Raw genomic sequence first — 20,765 nt, forward strand, 5'->3', positions numbered from 1 at the left:
TATGCTATTTTTCAGACTTATGAGCAAAAGCGACAAAATGCTAAATGTTTTCATCTGTCCTTAATAAGCTACAGTTTTCTGCTTTTATCATTTGTATTGTCTCCTTTAATAGTCTGCCGTAAGAAACAGCTACTTCCTATCAGGATGCATGCTGATGCTTCATTGGCCACTAGTGGGGTAAACATATCCTCCAGCATTCCACATCCCATTAAGGCATCTGAGGAGGTTTTGCAATATAAACAGGGCACTAGCTAAACCAAGCAAGAAATCTGACCCCAAAAGAGACTTTTCTTTAATCAGTTTCCACAGTGTATTGCCATACCCTAGAAAATAAAGCCCCCCCCCCCCCCGATACACACAGTTGCCTCTGGTGGTGAATTTATGTTCTGACTAGGAATACACTATGCCTGAGTGAATCGAGCAGAAAGATGAAGCTTATTAGAGAGAAAAAAGCCTTGATTTACCAACAAACATTTTGGGAAGCAGCACTGATGGGAAAGGAAATACAAAAAAAGAAGTACTGTGCTTCACAGCTTAATGGGAACTTGGTAAAATATGTTTGCTTTTGTAAAGTTGCCTTGAGCAAATCAGTGATTTCTTAAGCATTATATTTTTATATCAGTTCATTCTTGGGGCAAATATACTAACATGAACTGAACTCAACACCTAAATGATAATAATATCACTGGGAAACTTTGTGATATGAGAACCAAATAATAAAAATCTAATACATTGCCTTCAGATGATAAAAGTACAGTAAAAGAGAGTTAGAATTACTACCATTTCCCATTCCAATCATTGTCATGTAAAATATTTAATTTTCATCTATGTTTTGTACCAGATGTTATATTTGTCTTTAAAATGAGAGACGATTTTGATACTTACTATATTCTGTGGCATATTAGTGTGGTACCACTTTGACATTTTCATTATTCTTCATTTCAACTGAGAGGCCATTACTCCCTGTCTGCGCAAGTTAGTGACTATGGAGCAGAAACTGAATGGACAGCCAATCAAATTTGAAAATAAAAAAAATAAACTAACTGTAAGAGCGAGTGATTTTTGGTAGCCCAGAGCCCAGTAACATGCTTAAACCACTGCCAGCTGCTGGAATACCAATTGTTATGCTCATTGCTAAAGCAGCTAGAAAAGTCATTTCTGAGATCTTAGCATGACTAGCAGACCAGGTTGGGAGGGGGAAGTGAGTGACCATGAGGAATAAACATGACCCCGTGCACTCTTGACTTGAGCTTTTTGCTGAATCATGCAGTTGTGTAAATGGGAAGTCTGGCAAGAGCTAACTATTGCTATGTAAAATATCGGGTTAACGGATGGAAAATTCCCTGCCTGACAGGCTGGAAAATTCCACATTTATCCCAACTGCTGAGCAGAAGTTTTTGTTTTGTTTTTGATGAACAAGCTATGTAATAAAAACAAATAGGGTAAAAAAAGCGGGGGGTGGGGGATCTGAACTCTGGAACACTTGGGACGCTTTGGACATTTCTTGGACTCCTCTCGAGTTCCTCTGCAGATGGAAGGCTGGCCACTGGCAGTCTACAGATATCCACTGAAGACCTCCTCAAGACCTTGGGTAAATATTAATCTGGGGTTAATTTGGGGTGCTCTACTAACCTACTGCGGACATGTGTAAGTGCTAGAGACTAAATAAAGTTGAAGCTTTGAGTGAAAGCACTTTTGTTTGCCTGCTTGCATCAACTATCTGTTGGCTGGATGTTCCATGTCCCCATTGATTTATTTCCTGCCACTACTTTGCAAAAAGATTAAAGTTACCAAGAGCTTTGGGTTCAGCAAAACCCCAGGTAACACAGCGACAAACCAAATACTGTTCTAACCAACAGATATACAAGGCACTGAAAATATTTTCTATTTTAAGAGGACTAAAAAAAAACCATCAAGCACACAACACTTCCTAACTCCATTCTCATTATAGTAATTCCTACCAGACTGGAGAAAGTTTTATTAAAAAGATGGGAACTCATTCTAGTTTAGAGTTTGATGACTACAATCGCACACATTCTCTCTGGTGCTGAACTTCTAACAGTAATGAAGACAACAATTTGTCTCATGTTCTTTCCACAAATTAATAATTTTCCACTACTGCATAATAGCCTTATTACTATTACCACCTTTTGTGTCCATACGCCCACTTTACCTCCTGCTGTTAGTAACACTTACCAGTTTTAAGTTAGTATGTAAATTATTCCAGGTAGGGAATTGTGTCTTTCTGAATTCATACATCACCCAGCATAAAGGGTCTGTACAAGAGTCACTATCCCAGAGTGCCCTCTTGCAGCACAGTGTGGCACTGCAGTTGCTCTGACAGCTTCCTCACCACACTTTTTGGCCAACTCCAGTCACAAAGATGACTTGACTCTCCAGTCACACTGCTTTAGAGAGTTCCATCCCTTCTGGGGCAATGGAGTCCTCTAAATGAAATCCAACAAAATCCCAAAACCAAAGGATTCAAATGGGATCAGTATCCAACCCACTTCTTTCCAGGCAGACCCCAGCTGCAATGGCCTGTCTACCCACTAATAGGTCTCTAGGCTCTAGTCAACCAATCCAATCTAGGCTCACCCTTCTACAAAAGTGCTCTGGGCAGCCACAGTCCTCAAACAGTTCCTGTCCCTCAACCAGGCTTCTTGCCCCAAAGTATGAGCAGCATGTCCATTCTCCTCCCAAGCCAGCCTTCAGCTTCTTCTTCTACTACTACTACTTCTTGTATTTAATGGTGTAGCAGACTCACATTCTATGACCACCAAGGGCGGGATTTCATTATGTATTGTTACAAACTCTCTCTTTTCACAGTATTTTTAAAAAATTGTAATATTGCTTTCTGAATGGTGCCCCATACTCCTAATGCTATTAACCAGGTACTTTAGTGTGAACTTTGTCACTTTTAGTATTTGAGTTTCTCATACAAAATCCCCCTATCGCTATTGCACTCATTACAGCCCCAGAGGTTGTGATCAACTATTTCTTTGACCTTGTATGTCTCACATATCCCATCATTGTATCTGTTAATTAAGTCCAAGTTACTGTTTAAGTCACTGTACTCAGAGTAAAGCTGTCTCATTCTTTCTCTCAGGTGCCTGCAAAATGTCAGCATTTTTAATTCTAGGGCATACTTCATGACATCTTTTCCCCCTTGTTTCTTTTGTCCATACTTCCTGCAACTCCTCTCTTAGTTCATTTTAATTAGATTTTTAGTTGCCTGTTTACTTAGAGGAATCTCTGTCAATTTTTTTGTTTTTACAGCATTTTTTGCTACATTTTCAGCCATGTCTTTTTCTGATATCCCAACATACTATTTCAGTGTTTATGCCCATCTCTGCCAGTTCTGTTAGTAATACCATTTCTACTATCGGAATCCAATTTTTCACAGCCACTAGTCCTGATAGTGAATCCGATAAGATGACAACTGAGGTAGGTCACACATCTAGTATCCAGTATAATGCCAGAATTATTCTTGCCAGTTTGGCCATCCTAGTGGTTACAAAATTTGATACTCTTATGGATTCCTTTATTTCAAGTGTTAGGACAGAGAATGCTGGCCCCACTCTCCTGTTTTTCCCCTCTTTAGACCCATCTGTAAATATTTAGCAATGTTTGCCCCATGTATCATTTTACATAGAGAGAGATATTTGCTAAATTTAATACATTTAGCTCTCCTTTTAATTTCATTATATAGTTCCACATTTATATCGGGGGTATGATTTTACATCCAGAAAGCCATGGAAAATGCATTATTTGCTCATTTCTTTTAGGTCTTTCTTTTCTCTTAGTTCCTTTGTCTATACTTTAATTCTCTTCACGTGAAGTATTTTGGAGTCCCCCCCACCCAATGTTGTCCACTGAATTCCCAGTATTCTTCATACATTTGTCTAGTGTTTCCATCTTCCCTGTGACCTTTTGGGTAAAAGATGAAGTCCAGTAACTTCATTCTTAACACAACAGGCACTTCACCAACTCCTATCTTCATTACACACAAAAATGTTGTGATGAGGTAATGCCTGGGCTTTGAGTGAGTCTAGCTTCCTGGGTTCATTTTTGATGCTGAACTAAACATGTGGCATCCATGCTCAGTGTTTGGTCTTATTGATGCTCTATAAAGCATTACCATTGCTTTCTTATCAGTGCCCCAGGTGATTCCAGAGACAGTGTTAAGTAGACCGAGTTTACGATTACATTTATCTACAATATTTTCAGTGTGATCCTTCCATGTTAGTTTGTTATCAAACGTCACACCCAGGAATTTGTAGCTTTTAACTATGCCTATTTGCTGTCCATAGAGACAGAGTTTCCAATTTTTTTAAATTTTCATTTTACTGAATATCATTCCTTTAGTTTTGCTTATTGAAAATGTAAATGCCCTCCTGTTTCCCCATTCAGCACTTTTCCTAAGTGCTTAATTAATTCACTTTTCAGTTATTTCCTGGTTTCTGTTTTTAGTCCCTTCGGCACAGTCATCTGCAAACAAGGAAAAGCCTACTTCTGCACTCATCCTTTTTGGGAAATCATTTATCATTACATTGAATGAAGTAGGGCTGATGGCATTCTGCAGAGGAGTGCCATTTGTGAATGTGTATAGAGTTGGATTTCCCTACTCTGACCTGCATAGTTCTTTTACTTAAGAAATCCTTTATCCACCTGTATACAGCCCTCAGCTGATGCGCTTTCTTTCTTTTAAATTCCACATCCTGCACAGGTGGAGTGGGGCAGGGCTAATTTAACAGTGCTGGCTGGCCGAATGTCTCCTGCCCTTGAAGTTGCAGGCCACCCTATTGCAGGATCCCACTTCTAATTTGGGCCTTTGAATGTCACCGTAGAAGGATTATTATTATAGTGTTGCCAACCTTCACTATTATCTGGAGAGTCTCATATTTAGTAGTTTTCTTATAGCTCAAGGTCCTGGAGCCCAGTGATTATCTGAGCAGTTATGTTTTCATTTTTAAACAAAAATGGTTCTATGGCTACAGAGAAAAGCCAATGTCAGTGGGAGAGGTAGAGGTGTCAAGGCAGGAATATTTATATCTTCTGGGAATTCCAATATTTAAAAGTTTTAAAATCATGTAATTAGTCATAAAATGAAATATTTGATAGATTTCACTGACCTTATCTAAATATTTCAGGCTGATAAAGCCCAAACAAAATGTTTCAACTTTATCGTTTTGAATCTTCTAAATTATAACATAACAATATGTGTCAAGCTTATCAAAACAAAACATTTCCATAATTTCCCATTGAAAATTTGGACAAAAATCAATACATTTTCATGAAATGTTTAGATTTTGTCCAATCAGCATTTTCTCACAGAAAAATGTTCCATGGGACATTTTTTGACTAGCTCTAGGCAGTATTTATATTCCAAATTGAATAGATTTTGACAAAGAATTTTTGAACTCTTGTGCTGTGGTTAGGTTGGAAACCAAGAATGATTTCTTCTCCATCACAGCATCTATGAAGTCTTGATCAGCAGAACTGTACTAGGTGGTAAAAAGCCTGATGAATCTTCACTTGGTTACAGAGACAAATGTTTATCAGCAAGAGATTTCTGTATACTCTGCAAACAAGATATCCTGAACTAGGAATGATTTGTTGTCCTCTGTGGTGGTAGAGCTATACTTGGGATGGACAAATATAAAGTCATGTAAAGGAAGACTGAGAAAGTTATTCTGTCGATCCAGAGAGTCAATGAATTTCCTTTCAAACTAGTTTTATACTAGTACATGGCAGGGAGACTGCACTTCTATCTAATACACACACACGGGATGTAGGTCAAACACCCATACTGTTCCACTTAGATCTAGCAACTCCCTTTGAAACCATTGACAGAGAGAGTTGCTGTTAATGCGCCTGTGGTCCCTGGCAGATACACAATACTGCCTGAGTCACTCTGTACTATTCTTTCCAATAGGATGTATTAAGTGATTATGAGATGCAAGGGTTCTCTCATGTGGGGATCCTGCCGCATTTTCAGGTGCTAATGGAAATCCACATTGCATCACCGGCAAAGAATGTTCTACTATTAGTGCTTAGTGTGAAAACTGCAGTATTGTCTTTTGAAAGCAGACGTCACCAAAGTCAACCATGCCTTGGTCCCCTCTTGATCAAATAATTGGAAGGTACTTTATTTGGGTTGACATATGAAGACCACTTGGAAACTTCAGAGTATACTCAGTGAAAGTGGTGTAGTTACTTACTGATGGTTCTCACTTGGATCATTATATACTGTATAGATCCAACACATTTCAGGTTGTTGATCCATAAGACCCTCTATGGTTTGAGCCCTGGGTAGCTAGGAGATGCCTCTCCCTTTGTGCCTTATCTAGACAGCTGGGAAATTCAAGCTGATGGTCTCTAGATCTGTATGTAGAAGTTGGGGACAGGCTGGAACTCCTGCTCTAGAATTCTCTTCTCCCCGTCCCCCCACGAATTTGTCCTGACAAAGTCAGAGTTTGTTGAGCTCAAGGCATGCTACAAGCCCAATAAATTAATCCACGCTATATGGGGAGGAATAGCAAAGCTGTTTGAGATTTTTGTACAGAAGGGGTGTTATTTGTGTTAGTTAACATTGGTTTAGTTGGTGAAATATCAATACCAGACATCTACTACTCTCTCCTTCATACCACCTATTACTCCCCTCCATGGAGTCTAAAATCCATTGCTCCTGAAAAACAGCCAATTTTGCAGGCCAGAAATAACTACTGCACTGAGGAAAGATGAAACAGACCTTAAAAATACTGCTCATCATATGCCAATGTTTATATAACACATTTCATGCTGAAATAAAAACAACCAGGGTATGTCTTTGTACTTTATAGAATTTTTAGAGCAGCAAGATTAAAAACTCCATGAACAACAGTGAGAAAGATTTGCCAGGACTTTGGGGTCACAAGATTAGGATTTTCTAAAAACAACTCGATCATAACCTCTCTGGCTACAGTCCAGCTGCCATTTTTTAAAAAAGGATGACAATTTGCTAACATAAGTTTCAATCTAAAATGACCATATTATAGCCATTTATCAAACCTGTAGAGTCTCTAATTTGTCAAAGAGCGTCTCCTTTTCAAAGTGGGTGATCTTTTTGTATTTCTTGCCTTTGTCAGGAGCTCTCCTTCCTAAATAAGCCCCAAAGTGTCACCTTGACAAACCCATGAACAGCAAAATCATTCATAATATTCTCCACTTCTCTCAAGAATACAGTCTAGGTCATGCATCTGTAGGAGCTCTAATTATCCCACATAGACCAGACAGTGTTTCGTGATGCTCAGACTTTGTAACCTGTCAGCTATAAATACAAAATCTGATAAATGTACGCTTACCAATTTCCCTCGAGATCTGAGTAAATGCTTCTACACCACTCTCTCCATAGTTTCCCTCTGAAGCCAGTGTTGACACGTAGTTCCATCCAAGTGCTGTCACAATATCGACCATGGCTTGGGCTTGATATGAGTCAGGTGGAACCACTCGAGAGAAAAAGTCATACCTGGTGTTATCACTTAATTCTGGAGCTGTAGATGCATAGCTGACTTGAGGTATCTGCAAACAAAATGACAAGTAATTCAAGCCAATCTAAAATAATTTTCAGTTTAAAATAGATTATGCACAGGAGCAGCACAGATCTGAATATCTTGTCATAATTAAAGCAACTAATCAGAAACCATTTCAGATATTGTAAAATGTCAGTTAAGTTTCATTTTCATTAAAGTTTTTTTCTCCAGTGAATAATGAATTCTGCTATTCCCCAGATGTCATGAGTCATGACTCCTGATGACACACCAGAACAACATTTTTCCCCATTCCAGCCATATTAAGAACTGATGCAAAAGTGAAGGAAGAAAGGAGGACTTGTACAATTCACAAATCAAGAAAAAAGGTCACATCTTTGAGGAGCTTAATGTTTAAATGTTAAATTTCTTCCAACTATAAAATTTAGATTATTTGCCCTATTTCATAAGGTTTGTCTCGTTTACGTTTTGTTTTGATTTTTCATGATTTAACACAGCATCATTCATAGCATCACACAAGAATAAAAAGCCTTAGTAATTGGGTTATGCAGGAAGATCTTTTAAAAAAAGATATTAGCTTTTAGGAAATAGATATAGGAAAAAATAGGGCCTTAATGACTTTATACAGCCTGTTATCACAATTATTTTGCATGCAGAGAGCAGAAGAGATTTTAAATAAGTGCAAAGCAATATGGTTATGCTATTTCTGAGGACTAGTTAAAATATTTAAAGAAACCTTGCTTTTATGCATCTAGAAAGGGTTCAGTCATAACTTTGCTTGCTGAACTAAGTAAAGTTTGGGAAGGTTAAGAAGTTATTGTCTAGAGGTAATGTTTATTGTCAATTCTGTTGCATAAATATTTCTTTGACGAAAAAAATGATAATGTTTTTGATATTTTATAATGAGTATGATTTGAAAACAGTGGTGATGGGATACACTTGAAATAGTCACCAACTAGTCATGAAAGTTACCAGAAAATACTTTGAGTGGGGAATGTGGAATACCAGCTAATTACCCCAAAATTATTGTCTGAGGGCCAATGAAATATTGTGTCATTAGCACAAGAAGGAAGGATGATTTTGTGATTAAGGCAAAAGGAATGGGATTTAGGAAATCTGGTTTCTTATCCCAGCTCTGTCAGAGGCTTTTTGTAACTTTGAGCAAGTTACTAAATCGCTTCTTACTTAAGTTAGCCTTCCCTTCCCTCTGCTGCTTTTAAGGTCTAGTCTGAAAGGCAGGTTACTAGTTTCAGCTGACTGAGGGGGAACAAAGCCATTTAGAAGACGGGCAGAAGGACAAAATAATCTCAAAAATATAAGATACAGGTGATCTCTCAAAGAAAATGCTACTATCAACAAAGCAAAGCTCCATCAACTGAAAGGAAATACAAATTCCTTCATGGGATGTTCTGAAACATTTCTAGCACTTTAAAAAACAATAGGTAGATACCCGCTTGTAAACATGTTTGTTACATTTGCCATTTTGCTCTGTGAAAAGTTACATTTATCCATGGGAGCGGGGGAAGGAAGAGGGGAAATACAGCCTTAATCATTGGTTTCCTCATGTTGGATCTCAGAATGCCACCTTGCAAATCCTCAGGGGAGGCTTCTTCAGTGAACAGTTACTCAGTGGTATTCATCATAGCCCCAACATTAGTAACCGCTGGTAATTTTAACCTAGCGATGACTTTGTTGTTACAAATCCTAGGCGTAGGACCCATACCACTTATAGCCATTAATTTCCTCAGTTCTGGTTTCCCTTCAGATATAAGGCAAGTGTCAAATCCTAACAACATGTTTGTTTGGGAGCTGATGGTGTCATGCAGTGACATGAGGTTTCAGCCCAGACAACAGAGGTATGCTTTGTGCATCCCTGATTGAGCCACTGGAAAAGCCAAAACCACCAACCATTTTCCAACACCTAATAGAATTTATTTTAGAAAAGGGGGCTAGACTAAGAAAATTATGAGACTGTAAAGAAAACATACATGAATAATGAACTGAAATGAATATACTTTGGCCATGAAGAACCTGAACCAACATTGGCTGAAGTCAACAGAAATCTTTCCATGGATTTTAATAAGCATTGAAATGGGCCCCATGCTCATTGTCTGACACAGAAGGGTACAGTGCAGTGTTGCACCAACAGAAATACTTAATGAGCTTGATTCTCCACTGCTTTACATCGTGCGTACCCATTTACAATGGTGCAAAGTGGGTGTAAAATGCCACCATTTTGATTTGGCAGTGTTTTAGTGCCAACTTTACACAGATGTAAGTAACTATGACAGCTCAATGGCAAGGGAGAACTAGGCTCACTCTAGCCACTTAGCCATGAGACAAAAAACAGCCTAAAAGTCAAGAACACTTAAATAAAACACTCTTAGAACTCTTTTCCTGAATCATTAGATGTCTCCCCTGTTTCTTTTTCTATTAACCTCTCAGGACGGAGCCCCTGAACAAAGCTATTATTCAATTTTCTTCTCCCCAAAAGTTCATAATCTCTATCCAGGACTATATTGTAGATTTTCCTTAATAAAAGCCTATTTTGGTATTTTGAAGTTACCAGGATGAAATAATTAAATGTGTAGCTTCACACTCTTATTTTCAGAAGGAAACAAACTCTTTGTTTCTTGTAACCTGAACTTTTGTATGCAGGAAATCCATGAATGTGGCTAGACAGCTCAGGTGCTTTCAAATACAGAATTAAGAGGTCTGAGGTTTGGGGGATGTTAAAAGAGAAAAAAAGTAGCTAAAAAGACACACTAACTCTTTTTCAACAAAATTCAAAAGAATGTTTAGCATGCAGGCAAGTTGTTAGAATGCACTGGATCAATAAACCATGAACTAAGAATTTATACTTTAACTGTATCAACTCTGGTAATGGCCTGTAGATTTAATAAACCATATTTTACATATCCCTAGAACATTTTTACATGACAAAGCACAATGCTTCCTATGCAAAGGAGCTGTTATGGTCTATCAATTCAGTAATATATATTTTCAAAACTTCCTAAATATGGTCTGTATCTACACTATAGATACTACTTGTAACTAGGGTAAAAATCTGTGTTTTGAAAGAGACCTATGGGGATTTTTTCTTATATTTATCCTTTATTGTCCTTTAAAATTAAACACAAATACATGTAATAATATCCACATTGTATTCATACAATATGCAGTCCTAATAATTGTGGGGCAATAGTTTGTTTTTTGCTTTGCTTTTTAAGAAAAAAAATGAATAAATGACTGCATAACTATGCTGAAGTCAGCTGTTTTACAAACTGCCAAAAGCTATACTTTTTAACATGAGGATTCATGCTCCCATCCTAACTGATGGGATAGTTCCTGCACGCCACCCCCATCTGCCTGCCCCATCCCGATTTACAGTGAGTCAGATTCTGCCACTTTTACTTGGGGAATGGGGTAATATTCAATGTGCATAATGGTGACAGAACTGAGCCCTCTGAAAGAAGGAGACACACATGGGGGAGCCTTACTATTGAATTTGTTAGCTTGGGCTGGTTTATGCCACAGCCTTAAAGTTATTTAACTACATATATTTCTATGTTCATTCCTTGGTGCTTTGTCGCTTAAAGTTATAGTGTACCGTTTTGAAAGACCCACAGGTTTTAGTATGTATGGTCTTAGGTCTTGATCCTGCAAAATGCTGACCTACTCCTCCTGGAAATACCAGCCACCCTCACATCAGCATGGGCAGGACAACATTAATGCCTCAGGCAGCTATCAGAGATACCAGTGAAAGGTCTTATCCCATTAGATGAAGAAGACACATGTGAAAAAAGGAGCCTCTCCTTAGTGCCAGAAGCAAAAGACCAATGCCTTTTATTTATTTTCAGGCAAGTGGTGATCCACATCTAGTGTCCTCCACTGAAGGAAGATTCACCACTTTCTGATCCAGGGACCACTGAATAGGGAATGTTACTAACGGGTTTATTCTGGTGTTCCCAACATAAAGTCCAGACTAACCTAAAGGAGGCCCAGGATAGAGAAGAATAGTATGGAAAACTGCATGGCACTGGAGAAGCACAGAATTAAGGGTAAGTGTCCAAGTTGCTCCTAAAAGTCCTTCCCCGCTGCACCTATTCAGTTCAAGTCTTGGACAAACGTTCAATGGGTTCTTGCCCACTAGATTTGTCAATTTAAAATACGGTATTAGCCAAAGCTTTCATATGAAATCTCTCTAGATCCTTTCAGGCAAAGACAGATGACTTGTGAGCAGTTTACCAGATATAGGGAAGTGATTTGAGATAGAATGATCCTATAAACAGGCAGCCAAGAATCTTAAAAGTTGTTGATGAGGAGTTACACTGACATAGCTGTAATAGTCACTGGTGCAGCTGACTTCCATCCTGTTCTCAGTATATCAGCAATGACACATTAAAAAATAGTTATTATAGCTAACATTGTTGGCAACAGTTCAATTGCAACTGGCATTTTGCGACCTACTAATAAACAAAACACTTTTGCTAAGGAGTATAAATGCTTAGATAGAAGTTTGCATCGTCAAACATTTTCATGTTGGTGATTTCTCATGTTTTATGTCTATCATTAATCATTAAAAGCCTTGTCTTTTCAAAATTATTACCACCTCTTCTGTACAGAAGAGCTTTGTGAGCACAAAAGCCTCAGTGAAGTGAAATAGATCCTTAGGGCCTAGATATTGAACACTTGCTGGATGAGAGCCGAGGTCACTGTCTTCCAGCTATTAGTCACATCTGCAAATTGCCATCCCTCAGATCATCATCTTAGTCTGCCTTCACTGAATAAAAGCTTCCATGGTAAAGTAGAGTTAAATTCACTTGGTATGGATAATCAAGACTCAAGTGTTTGATCTGTGCTAATACTATCTCATGCGGTGATCAAACAAGGTCAGCAGGGTTGTGTGTTGTTTTACTACTTTGATCAGAGATCTCAAATCAGCATTTTGGAGATGCAGTAAGTTTTACTAGTGATTCAGTAGGGGACATTCTTCCCACTCAGACAGTAGTAAACCAGTCTCCCTGTGCAGCTGCAACAGGGTCATCTCACTTGCTGCTATAGCTTGGTAGCAGGGAAAGAAGGCAATCCTAACCCAACTGTGAAGGGGTCGGCTCACCACTTCTCAGGCATCAGCTTGTAAAATGAACTCTCGAGGAGACGGAACTGAACAGGACAGACTCTTTACATAAAAGGTCTTTCAACATCTGAAAGGCCTTTTCACAGGCCTTGACCAGTGCACCTTCTTGGGGCTCCTGTCCTTAATTAGGTCTGTGAGAGGGGTTGCTACTGTTAGAAACCCAGGAACAAATCAGCAGTAGCAGCCTGTGAGACGCAAAAACCTTCAGACTTGCTTTTTCGTGGCTGGATATGGGCATGCTTTGAGAGCCTGGAGGCGTGGCTAGGCAGCTCTGCACACTGCCTCCCTCGCAGGCACCAGCCCCGCAGCTCCCATTGGCCAATGGGAGCTGCGAAGCCAGCACTCGGGGAGGAAGCAGCACGCAGAACTGCCTGGCCAAACCTCCCCCTAGGAGTTGAGCCCTTGGCCCTCCAGTCAGGTCACTTCCAAGTCTCTCCTTGTAACAATCTTGGTGTTCATTAAAGTACAAACCAGTGAATGGGAAAGGAATAAAACTCTAATAAAACAGACTGTAGTAAACTGCTGCACACAGCCATGTGGTGTTCCCAAATCCTGCCTCCAGGGCACATCTCCAAATTCCTATGTTCATAATACTGTCCATTATGAGGGAGCATCTCTAAATTATAATCTTCTACAAACATATCTCTACACTCCCATTCTGGGTAGTCCATAGACAAAAAGCAACGGAAATTAACACAAACAAACTGAGTTAGTGATAGAGAGGAGAATGCCTCCCTCTCAGGGTGTATCAGGATTAGGGCATCCCTTCCCCCAGGGAGAGACCTTCAGGCAGTTGTTGGGGAAGCTCCTGGCTTTCCTCAGCAGCTGAGGGATGAAGGTGTGGTCTCTTCCCTGGTCTGGCCACAAATGAGCTGTTTTTCTCCCCTTTTAACTCCTCCTCCAGCCTGTGCATGCCTTGAAGGTGTGGTGGACCAGGGCAGGGCTGGCTGAACCCACAGAAGTTCCTTAACAGCTTGTTGTCCAGTGGGAACTTTGTACACCCCATCACACCATCCCACACTTTAGTAATGCAATCTCTGGCCCTGGAGCAAGGCAATAATCTAGGTTGTTCCTCTAAACTCTCCTGGATTCCAAAGATTCCTTCTTCCCTACAAACACATTCCCTCTTCCTGAAGGGGATCACCCTGGAGTAAAGCAAAGCTCCCAAAGCATAGCACAAGCAGTTTTTTGATCTTCTGTTTTTAGAGGGAGACTAAAGCTTTCACAGGCTGGAAAATAAACATCCCTGAGATCCTTTCCTTAAAAAGGAGACTAAAAACGCTCAGATGGGCTGAATGAAAAAAAAAATGAAAAACCAATGCCTACACAGGCTTTTAAACCATCTGTACTCACCTACCAATAGCCATTGATACCTGCTTCATGATCGTTTCACCTCTGTCATTAAAGATCTCGTGTCAGGTTAAAAATTGTATTTTAAAAAGACCTTACCTGTGTTACTCATGACACTTCTGATTTTTAAAAGCTAAAATAATTGTACTGGCCTGATTTACTTTTCATGTTGTGTTTGGGCCTTTCACTCAGCCTGAAAAATAGTCTTACCAGTGTCACTGCTGTGTAGTCATCTTTTGTTTCTCACTCAATATAATATTATCAGTGCCCTATTGCTTGAATTGTAAACATTGAAAGGGTGGGGGGTTGCTTTGGTTTTTAAATCAGTTTCCACAGAAATTAAAGAAAAATTGATTGTAGCCATGCTGCCTACCCAGTCTGGCTTCAGGCTAACCCCTCATTCAGGTTGGATCCCCCAACCTTCTCAGACCAAGTCTCTTTCCAGGTACAGTTGTATTCTTCAAATACAAAACTTAGGCAAAACGTCTAAAACAAAAGCAGTCCCTGTGCCCACAGTGGGCTACAGTTTTCAGGGCTCTTCCCCTTGACTTTCTCAGTGCTGAAAGGAGAACACACTCTTCTATGCGCTTTAGGGTTTGTAGATGCCAGTGTGTCTGAAACCTAGAGAGGAGCCCAATTTGACTTGCGATGCCCTTTTACATCTTTCTGAAAGGGGCTGAAGAATCTCTTTGCTCTTTGTCAGGAGTAACTCCCCCTGCCCAGGATAAGACCACTCTCTTAGGGCTCCACACACCCACAGGTATGGGGCTGAGGTAGATCAGCGAAGCAGCCAGTGGAAAAAGTGTGACCAGAGCATCAACACAGAGCCTTCCCTCTAGGATGCCTGGTGTGTCCTGCTCCATAGACATCTATGATCTGTAATGTTGAGAAGTATGGCCCCCTGCAAACTCCAGGGACCACAAAACCCTCCTCCCATTAAGAGACACGTCTACACTTCAGATCTCCTTTTATGGGTTTTACAGCGGGAGCAGGTAATCTGTCCCAAGGATTTTTTAACGATGGATTCCCTGTTGGTAGAGCATTTATACGTACATTTTAGAAGTACAGATATTGGCTGTTCATCTAAATTGAGGTGTGTGACATAACTGGCAGGATACCCATCAACCACAGAAGTAATTTGGGTGTCCAATAATGCATCTGGTTCAAGAAGTCGTTATACATTTACTATGAAAAATATTTTACCAATATTAGCTAGAGCAAAAAAAGTTATGCCCCATTTATGCATCTAAATGACTGCAGTTTAAAACCCATTTTGGTTAGAAAAAATAAAGTTTAGTATTGAAAAGTGAAGTACAAAAGTATAATCTATACGCTGCCATTAGCTGGTTCTAAATCACTCTGATTCCCACTGGTTAGCAATACACACTGCCCTGTTTCCTGTGAACAGTAATATCTTCTACATCAGTAGTTAATGGTCAGCTACTTTCAGGTCCTCTGGAAGGTCCCTATGCACTTAAGTGTTGCTGTGTAAAGATAACGTTTATGCTAATACAGAATGTCAGGCAATTAAACCTTTGCTCTTTATCAGTAGAACAAAAACATTTTTCTCTAAAAAATGAGGATATGATTCATAACAGTTTATTTTGAAACTCCAATCAAATTTGTCAGTTTGCACTTGGACACTCCCATGGGAGAAGAACAGGTTTAATGTGCTAGGTACCTCACAGTACACAGAAGGTAATGAGGTTCCTGCCCTGAAGAGTTTCCATGTAAGGACCTGATCCCTCTCTCCTCACTCATGTACCATACCTTGCTATTAGTGCCATTAATTATGCATTAGCCTCTTCTTATTGTTCTGTTGCCCTCCTCCTTTATCATCTCCTCTATGGTCCAGTTTTTGCACCTTTATTCATGTTGAATAGCACCTTACAGCTCTGTTAGTCCCATGAGTTTCAGGACATAAGTGACAGCAAAAAATTCAGTAAAGGCTCGTGGGTAGTTTGGTGGGGCAGGGCATTTGTGTGCATGTGTATAGATGTTGTTGGCATCGCTTGTGCAGGCATCATGAAGATGTATATCATGCTCTGTCACATCTTATATGTTTTTGAGGTCGGAAGCGTATATCATTACTACATTTCTTTTCATTATCTATTCTCTTGCCTGGCCTCCCTCCAGCTGTCTTGACTAATGGCTAACCCCAGGTGTCCCTGAACCTGAGCAGGTGTCAGCTTCTAGATGCAACACTGCTGTTTTCATGAGCACAGAGCAGAATTAAGACTATTAATGGTATTTTGCTGATAACAGTGTTATTATTTCTATAGATGTCCATGGAACATCACAGAACAAAAGGGAAAACATAATCCCTGCCCAAAAGACCTCACATGCATAAGGCCAATCATCCACATCCTTACTCACATCAGTAGGTTTACTCAAATAGATAATGGTCTGCCGGATCAGGCTCTTAATAAAATTAAGATAAACTTACTGAATTTAATATGGGTAATTGTTTTGCAGGCTGTGAGTAGCAGAAACTAAGATACTTAGCACCACCTGAGTTTTATTCATTAGCTAGAAAGTACCTTTTTTTAAAGTTTAATAAGTGACATTACGGCAAGGCATGTTAGTTTTCATCATCCGCTGTGCCAACATGGTATAATAGGATATAATAAAGAGAGTTACCTTGTACAATATGAAGTGTTAAAAATTTGGAAAGTAGTTTTTTTCTAATGGGTTGAAGTAGGTCAGGGACTCATTAGAAGTCATTATTTGTAATTACGCACAAGGGATACCACGAAGGAATATAATTTGATACCAGAATCTTGAATCCTACGTAAGATGCAGCATCTACAAAACAAATCAACCAATCCTGAAACATACATGTTATGACGTTGAACTCCATACACTTTATGAAAATATGCTTATGAATGTGAATATGATGTAACTGGAATATGCTTTATGCAAAAGGTCTCTTGTAAGGTATCATTACAAATCTTATAATCTACAGAGTGTGTTCATCTGACTTGTTTGCATGTATTATTTCTATGTCTGGAGTTAAGAGAATAAGATATAAACTTGTATCACTGATGTAAACATATTAAGTGGAGGCCATTAAGGGTGCTCCAGAAACAATCAGTTGTAAATGGCCTTAGTTACTTGAAAACCTTCCTGTGTATGTGTGGGTCAGCCCATGCGGAATGGAGACTAGGAGTCTTACAGTGACATGTGACCATGTCACCTGATAATGAAATCCATCTTAAATCTGGTACTTTTCTATTTAGAAGGAGGGGTAGGGACCCAGAGAGACAAAAGATTCCTGCCTTGTGCCAAAGCTATAAAAGGGGGTGGAGCAGGACAAAGGGGTGGCCAGTCATGAGAAAACCCCTGTTTTCCACCTAAGATGTCTGCTGGAACTAACAAGGACTGTACCAGGGGAAAGGATTGGGCCCAGAAAAGGAAGGAGTCTAGTCTGTCAAAGAAGCTTATTGGAACATCTCTGTGAGATATTACTTGTAATCAGTTTCTTAATGTATTAGGCTTAGATTTGCATGTTTTTGCTTTATTTTGTGTGGTGACTTACTTTGTTCTGTCTGTTATTACTTAAACCACTTAAATCCTACTTTTTATACTTAATAAAATCACCTTTGTTTATTAATGAATCCAAAGTAAGTGATTAATACCTGGGGGAGCAAACAGCTGTGCATCTCTCTCTATCAGTGTTATAGAGGCTGGACAATTTATGAATTTACCCTGTATAAGCTTTATACAGAGTAAAATGGATTTATTTGGGGTTTGGATCCCATTGGGAACTGGGTGTCTGGGTGCTGGAGAGGTGACCTACTGAGCTGTTTTGAGTTAAAGACTGCAGCTTTGGAGGTATGGCCCAGACCCTGAGTCTGTGATGCATCAGGCTAGTATTTCTGGCTCAACAAGGCAGGGTTCTGGAGTCCCAAGGTGGCAGGGAAAATGGGCTCAGAGGTAGTTTCAGCACAACAGGTGACAGTCCCATGGGGGTCTCTGTGGCTGAACCCATTACACATGTCTCTATGCACTGTGATGTACTTAAGGGGAAAACATTAAAAAGGTACTTATGTATTATGCACATTTTTACATCTGAAGCAAATATTGTCACACTGTGCACTGCTATGGAACTCCAGGAGGATGAAAATCCATCTAAGGACAGCTTGAACTGTCAGTGTTCTATGCAACAAAAAAATCTATTGATAAATGTTTAACGGTGGTATTTTCCCAGTAAGGGAGCTCCACTGATATATTCACATCACTTTACATCATGTCTCTTGCCTCTCTGAAAACCAGCTACATTAAGTTATCCTTCCATCTGTAAGCAACTTTCTAAATATTTTAAACCCAACTGAGGTTTAAACCCAGCCTCTGAATGATGAAATGAAGAAACTGTAGATCAAATGGATAATATTCATGCTGAAATCAGAGCACATGGGGAGGAGATTTGAGCTTGGGAATGACTTAATTCTTCTTTTGCCATTTCACACATTCTCCAATCAGTAGATCAAACAGGAAACTAAGAATGGCCAGACAGCCTTAGGGACTTCTTAACCCATTCAAATTCCTTTTTCTACTTATTGGGTGGGGGGGGGGGGAGATTTAATTATGTGTATCGGTTTGTTCATCTTGCTCAGAACTCTGAGCTCAGTGTGAGCTCTGATATTTCAAAGCCCTCTCAGCTGTATTTACTTCATTAGGGTCTGTCAAGTTACCCACTTTTTCAAGAAGTATAATTGTTTGTGATGAATTATGAGAATATATAAAGAGAGATCAGTCTCAGGCTGAGCTAGCACTGCTGCTTTTCTAATTCAGGGACAATAAAGTAATGTGGTAGCTGGAAAACTGGATTCGGCTCCAGTCGGCTCTCTCTTTTGAAATTCATTTGCTAATTAGTACTATAGAGTCTATAGCTAGTAATTTAAGGGATTTAGGATCTCGGATTGTCCACTGGCAGTTTATCGACTTAAGAGAACATCCTGAAGAAGTGGGAAATCCCTTGATTTATAGGCAATTCTGTTTCTTTTAGTAAATAGGAGAATGAGCTGCCCTGGTGGTTCTATTGACTAGGGGCCAAATTCAGCTCTGCAGTAGCAAGGGAATCTCCACTGAAGTCAGTAGGAGTCACACACACTTATGCCAGTGACTAAAGTTGATGTATTGACCCTCTTGCTGCCACCAGATCCCCTTCAGAGACTGGAAAACTTCTGGAAATAACCATTAGGATGATTGTCCTTTCTCTTCCCCAGCCCTCACCTCTCCTCCTACCCTATAGAAGTGAAAACAGATTTTGTATCATTTTCACACACTGTTGATCATGAAGTATTGGCTAGGTGGCAGTTGTTGTGGTACAGTAATATTGAGGAAAATATAACTGAGGGAGGTGGGAGAGAATTATAAGTGAGGGTGAAAAACATAAATGAGGTGTTAGTATTAAATCAAGTCAGATCGCTCACTTTTAAAGAAGTGTTTGAAACTTTAAGGGACAATATACTCCCTTCAATGCACTGTAGTTGCCTCCTAGCTTCCCCAGCTAGCACTTATACACAGATGTAACAACCATCATCTTGGCTGTCACCATGGATTGAAGAGCTAAAGTCTGAGCTTCTACGGTTTGAGGTACAGGTCTAATAAGGGACAGCTATTTAGGCACCTAAAGATTCAGATAGCAACTGTAGTAAATCCCACTAGGCATTAAGCAGGGTAAGTGCCTAACTCCCATTGACTTCAATACGAGTTAAGTACTTCACTCACTTAGATGAGTAGGGGGATTTTCAGACATGCCTATCTTCAGATGCCTAAATACCTTTGTAAATTTGGCTTCAAGTCTGCTAACTGGGAGCTGTAGCACACTTACAGTCAAAAAAATTAGTATATTACACCCAAAAACTGAAACATTTTGGTTTCTTTCATGTAATTCAAAACTTTTCTGTGACTTTTTCAAAGTTTTTTGCCTCTTTGAAAAATCCCTGCTTCTCACCAGTAGAAGTAAACACCAAATTTAAAAAAAAACAAAAACCAACAACCTACCACCAAATAAGAATGGCAGCATTTCACACACAGTTTGCACTCACTGTGCCCTGGGCAAATGATTACAGCTACTCTGTGACAAGAACTGTACAGAAAGGAAAGAGTTAATATTTACCAATCCAGTCTGGATAGCAGAGACTCGCTATATGTATTCAGAACTAGCTGTACATATATAGCATGGTTGTATTTACAAGTTAAAAAAACATTCTATATGTCACTCAATGCTCTAAACCCACCAATCAGCTTTGCCTCATGTTTTTCTGTATCAGCTTGTTCCTTTCTTATCTCTGCTTTGGATACCACTTTCTAGGCGCCAAGGGTCTGTGAAGCCTTGTTCCCTGCTTGTACAGGATGTAGAATGAATGTATCTTGTCTCTGACAGATTTAGTATTTGCCTGAGCCAAGATCTGAATTCAGCTATGCAAAGTGTTGTGGGATCCATACCTGAGCATGGGTGAGTGGGAGTAAACAGCATTGTGGGGAAAGCATAATAGAATTCAGTTAACACAACTACTGTACCTTATGTTCATATATGGTATAATGTATACAATATTAATATTGTGCACGTAACACATATTACGTGCCAGGCCTCTGGGTCCCCACTGGCAGACAGAGGCCTGGCCAGCTGAAGCCTGTTACGGTGCCACTCGAAAGCCACACTCAGCTTTGGTAATTATCGGGGGTTGGGGGTGTTTTACTAACCTGTTGCAGACGTGCGCAAGTGCTTGAGACTA

The 20,765-nt window shown here is 39.6% G+C and overlaps 1 protein-coding gene across 3 annotated transcripts in view; it reads right to left on the reverse strand.

Moving 5' to 3' along the window:
- GRM8 (glutamate metabotropic receptor 8) overlaps positions 1-20,765 on the reverse strand; it is a 457,362-nt gene that overhangs the window by 359,723 nt on the left and 76,874 nt on the right. For all 3 annotated transcript variants that reach the window (XM_074942359.1, XM_074942357.1, XM_074942358.1), the window contains exon 3: positions 7,347-7,563. In XM_074942359.1, coding sequence (XP_074798460.1) covers positions 7,347-7,563 — 217 coding nt within the window. The remainder of the gene's footprint in view (positions 1-7,346; positions 7,564-20,765) is intronic.

Source organism: Natator depressus, chromosome 1 (assembly GCF_965152275.1).
Source record: "Natator depressus isolate rNatDep1 chromosome 1, rNatDep2.hap1, whole genome shotgun sequence".
Taxonomy (NCBI): Eukaryota; Metazoa; Chordata; order Testudines; family Cheloniidae; genus Natator; species Natator depressus.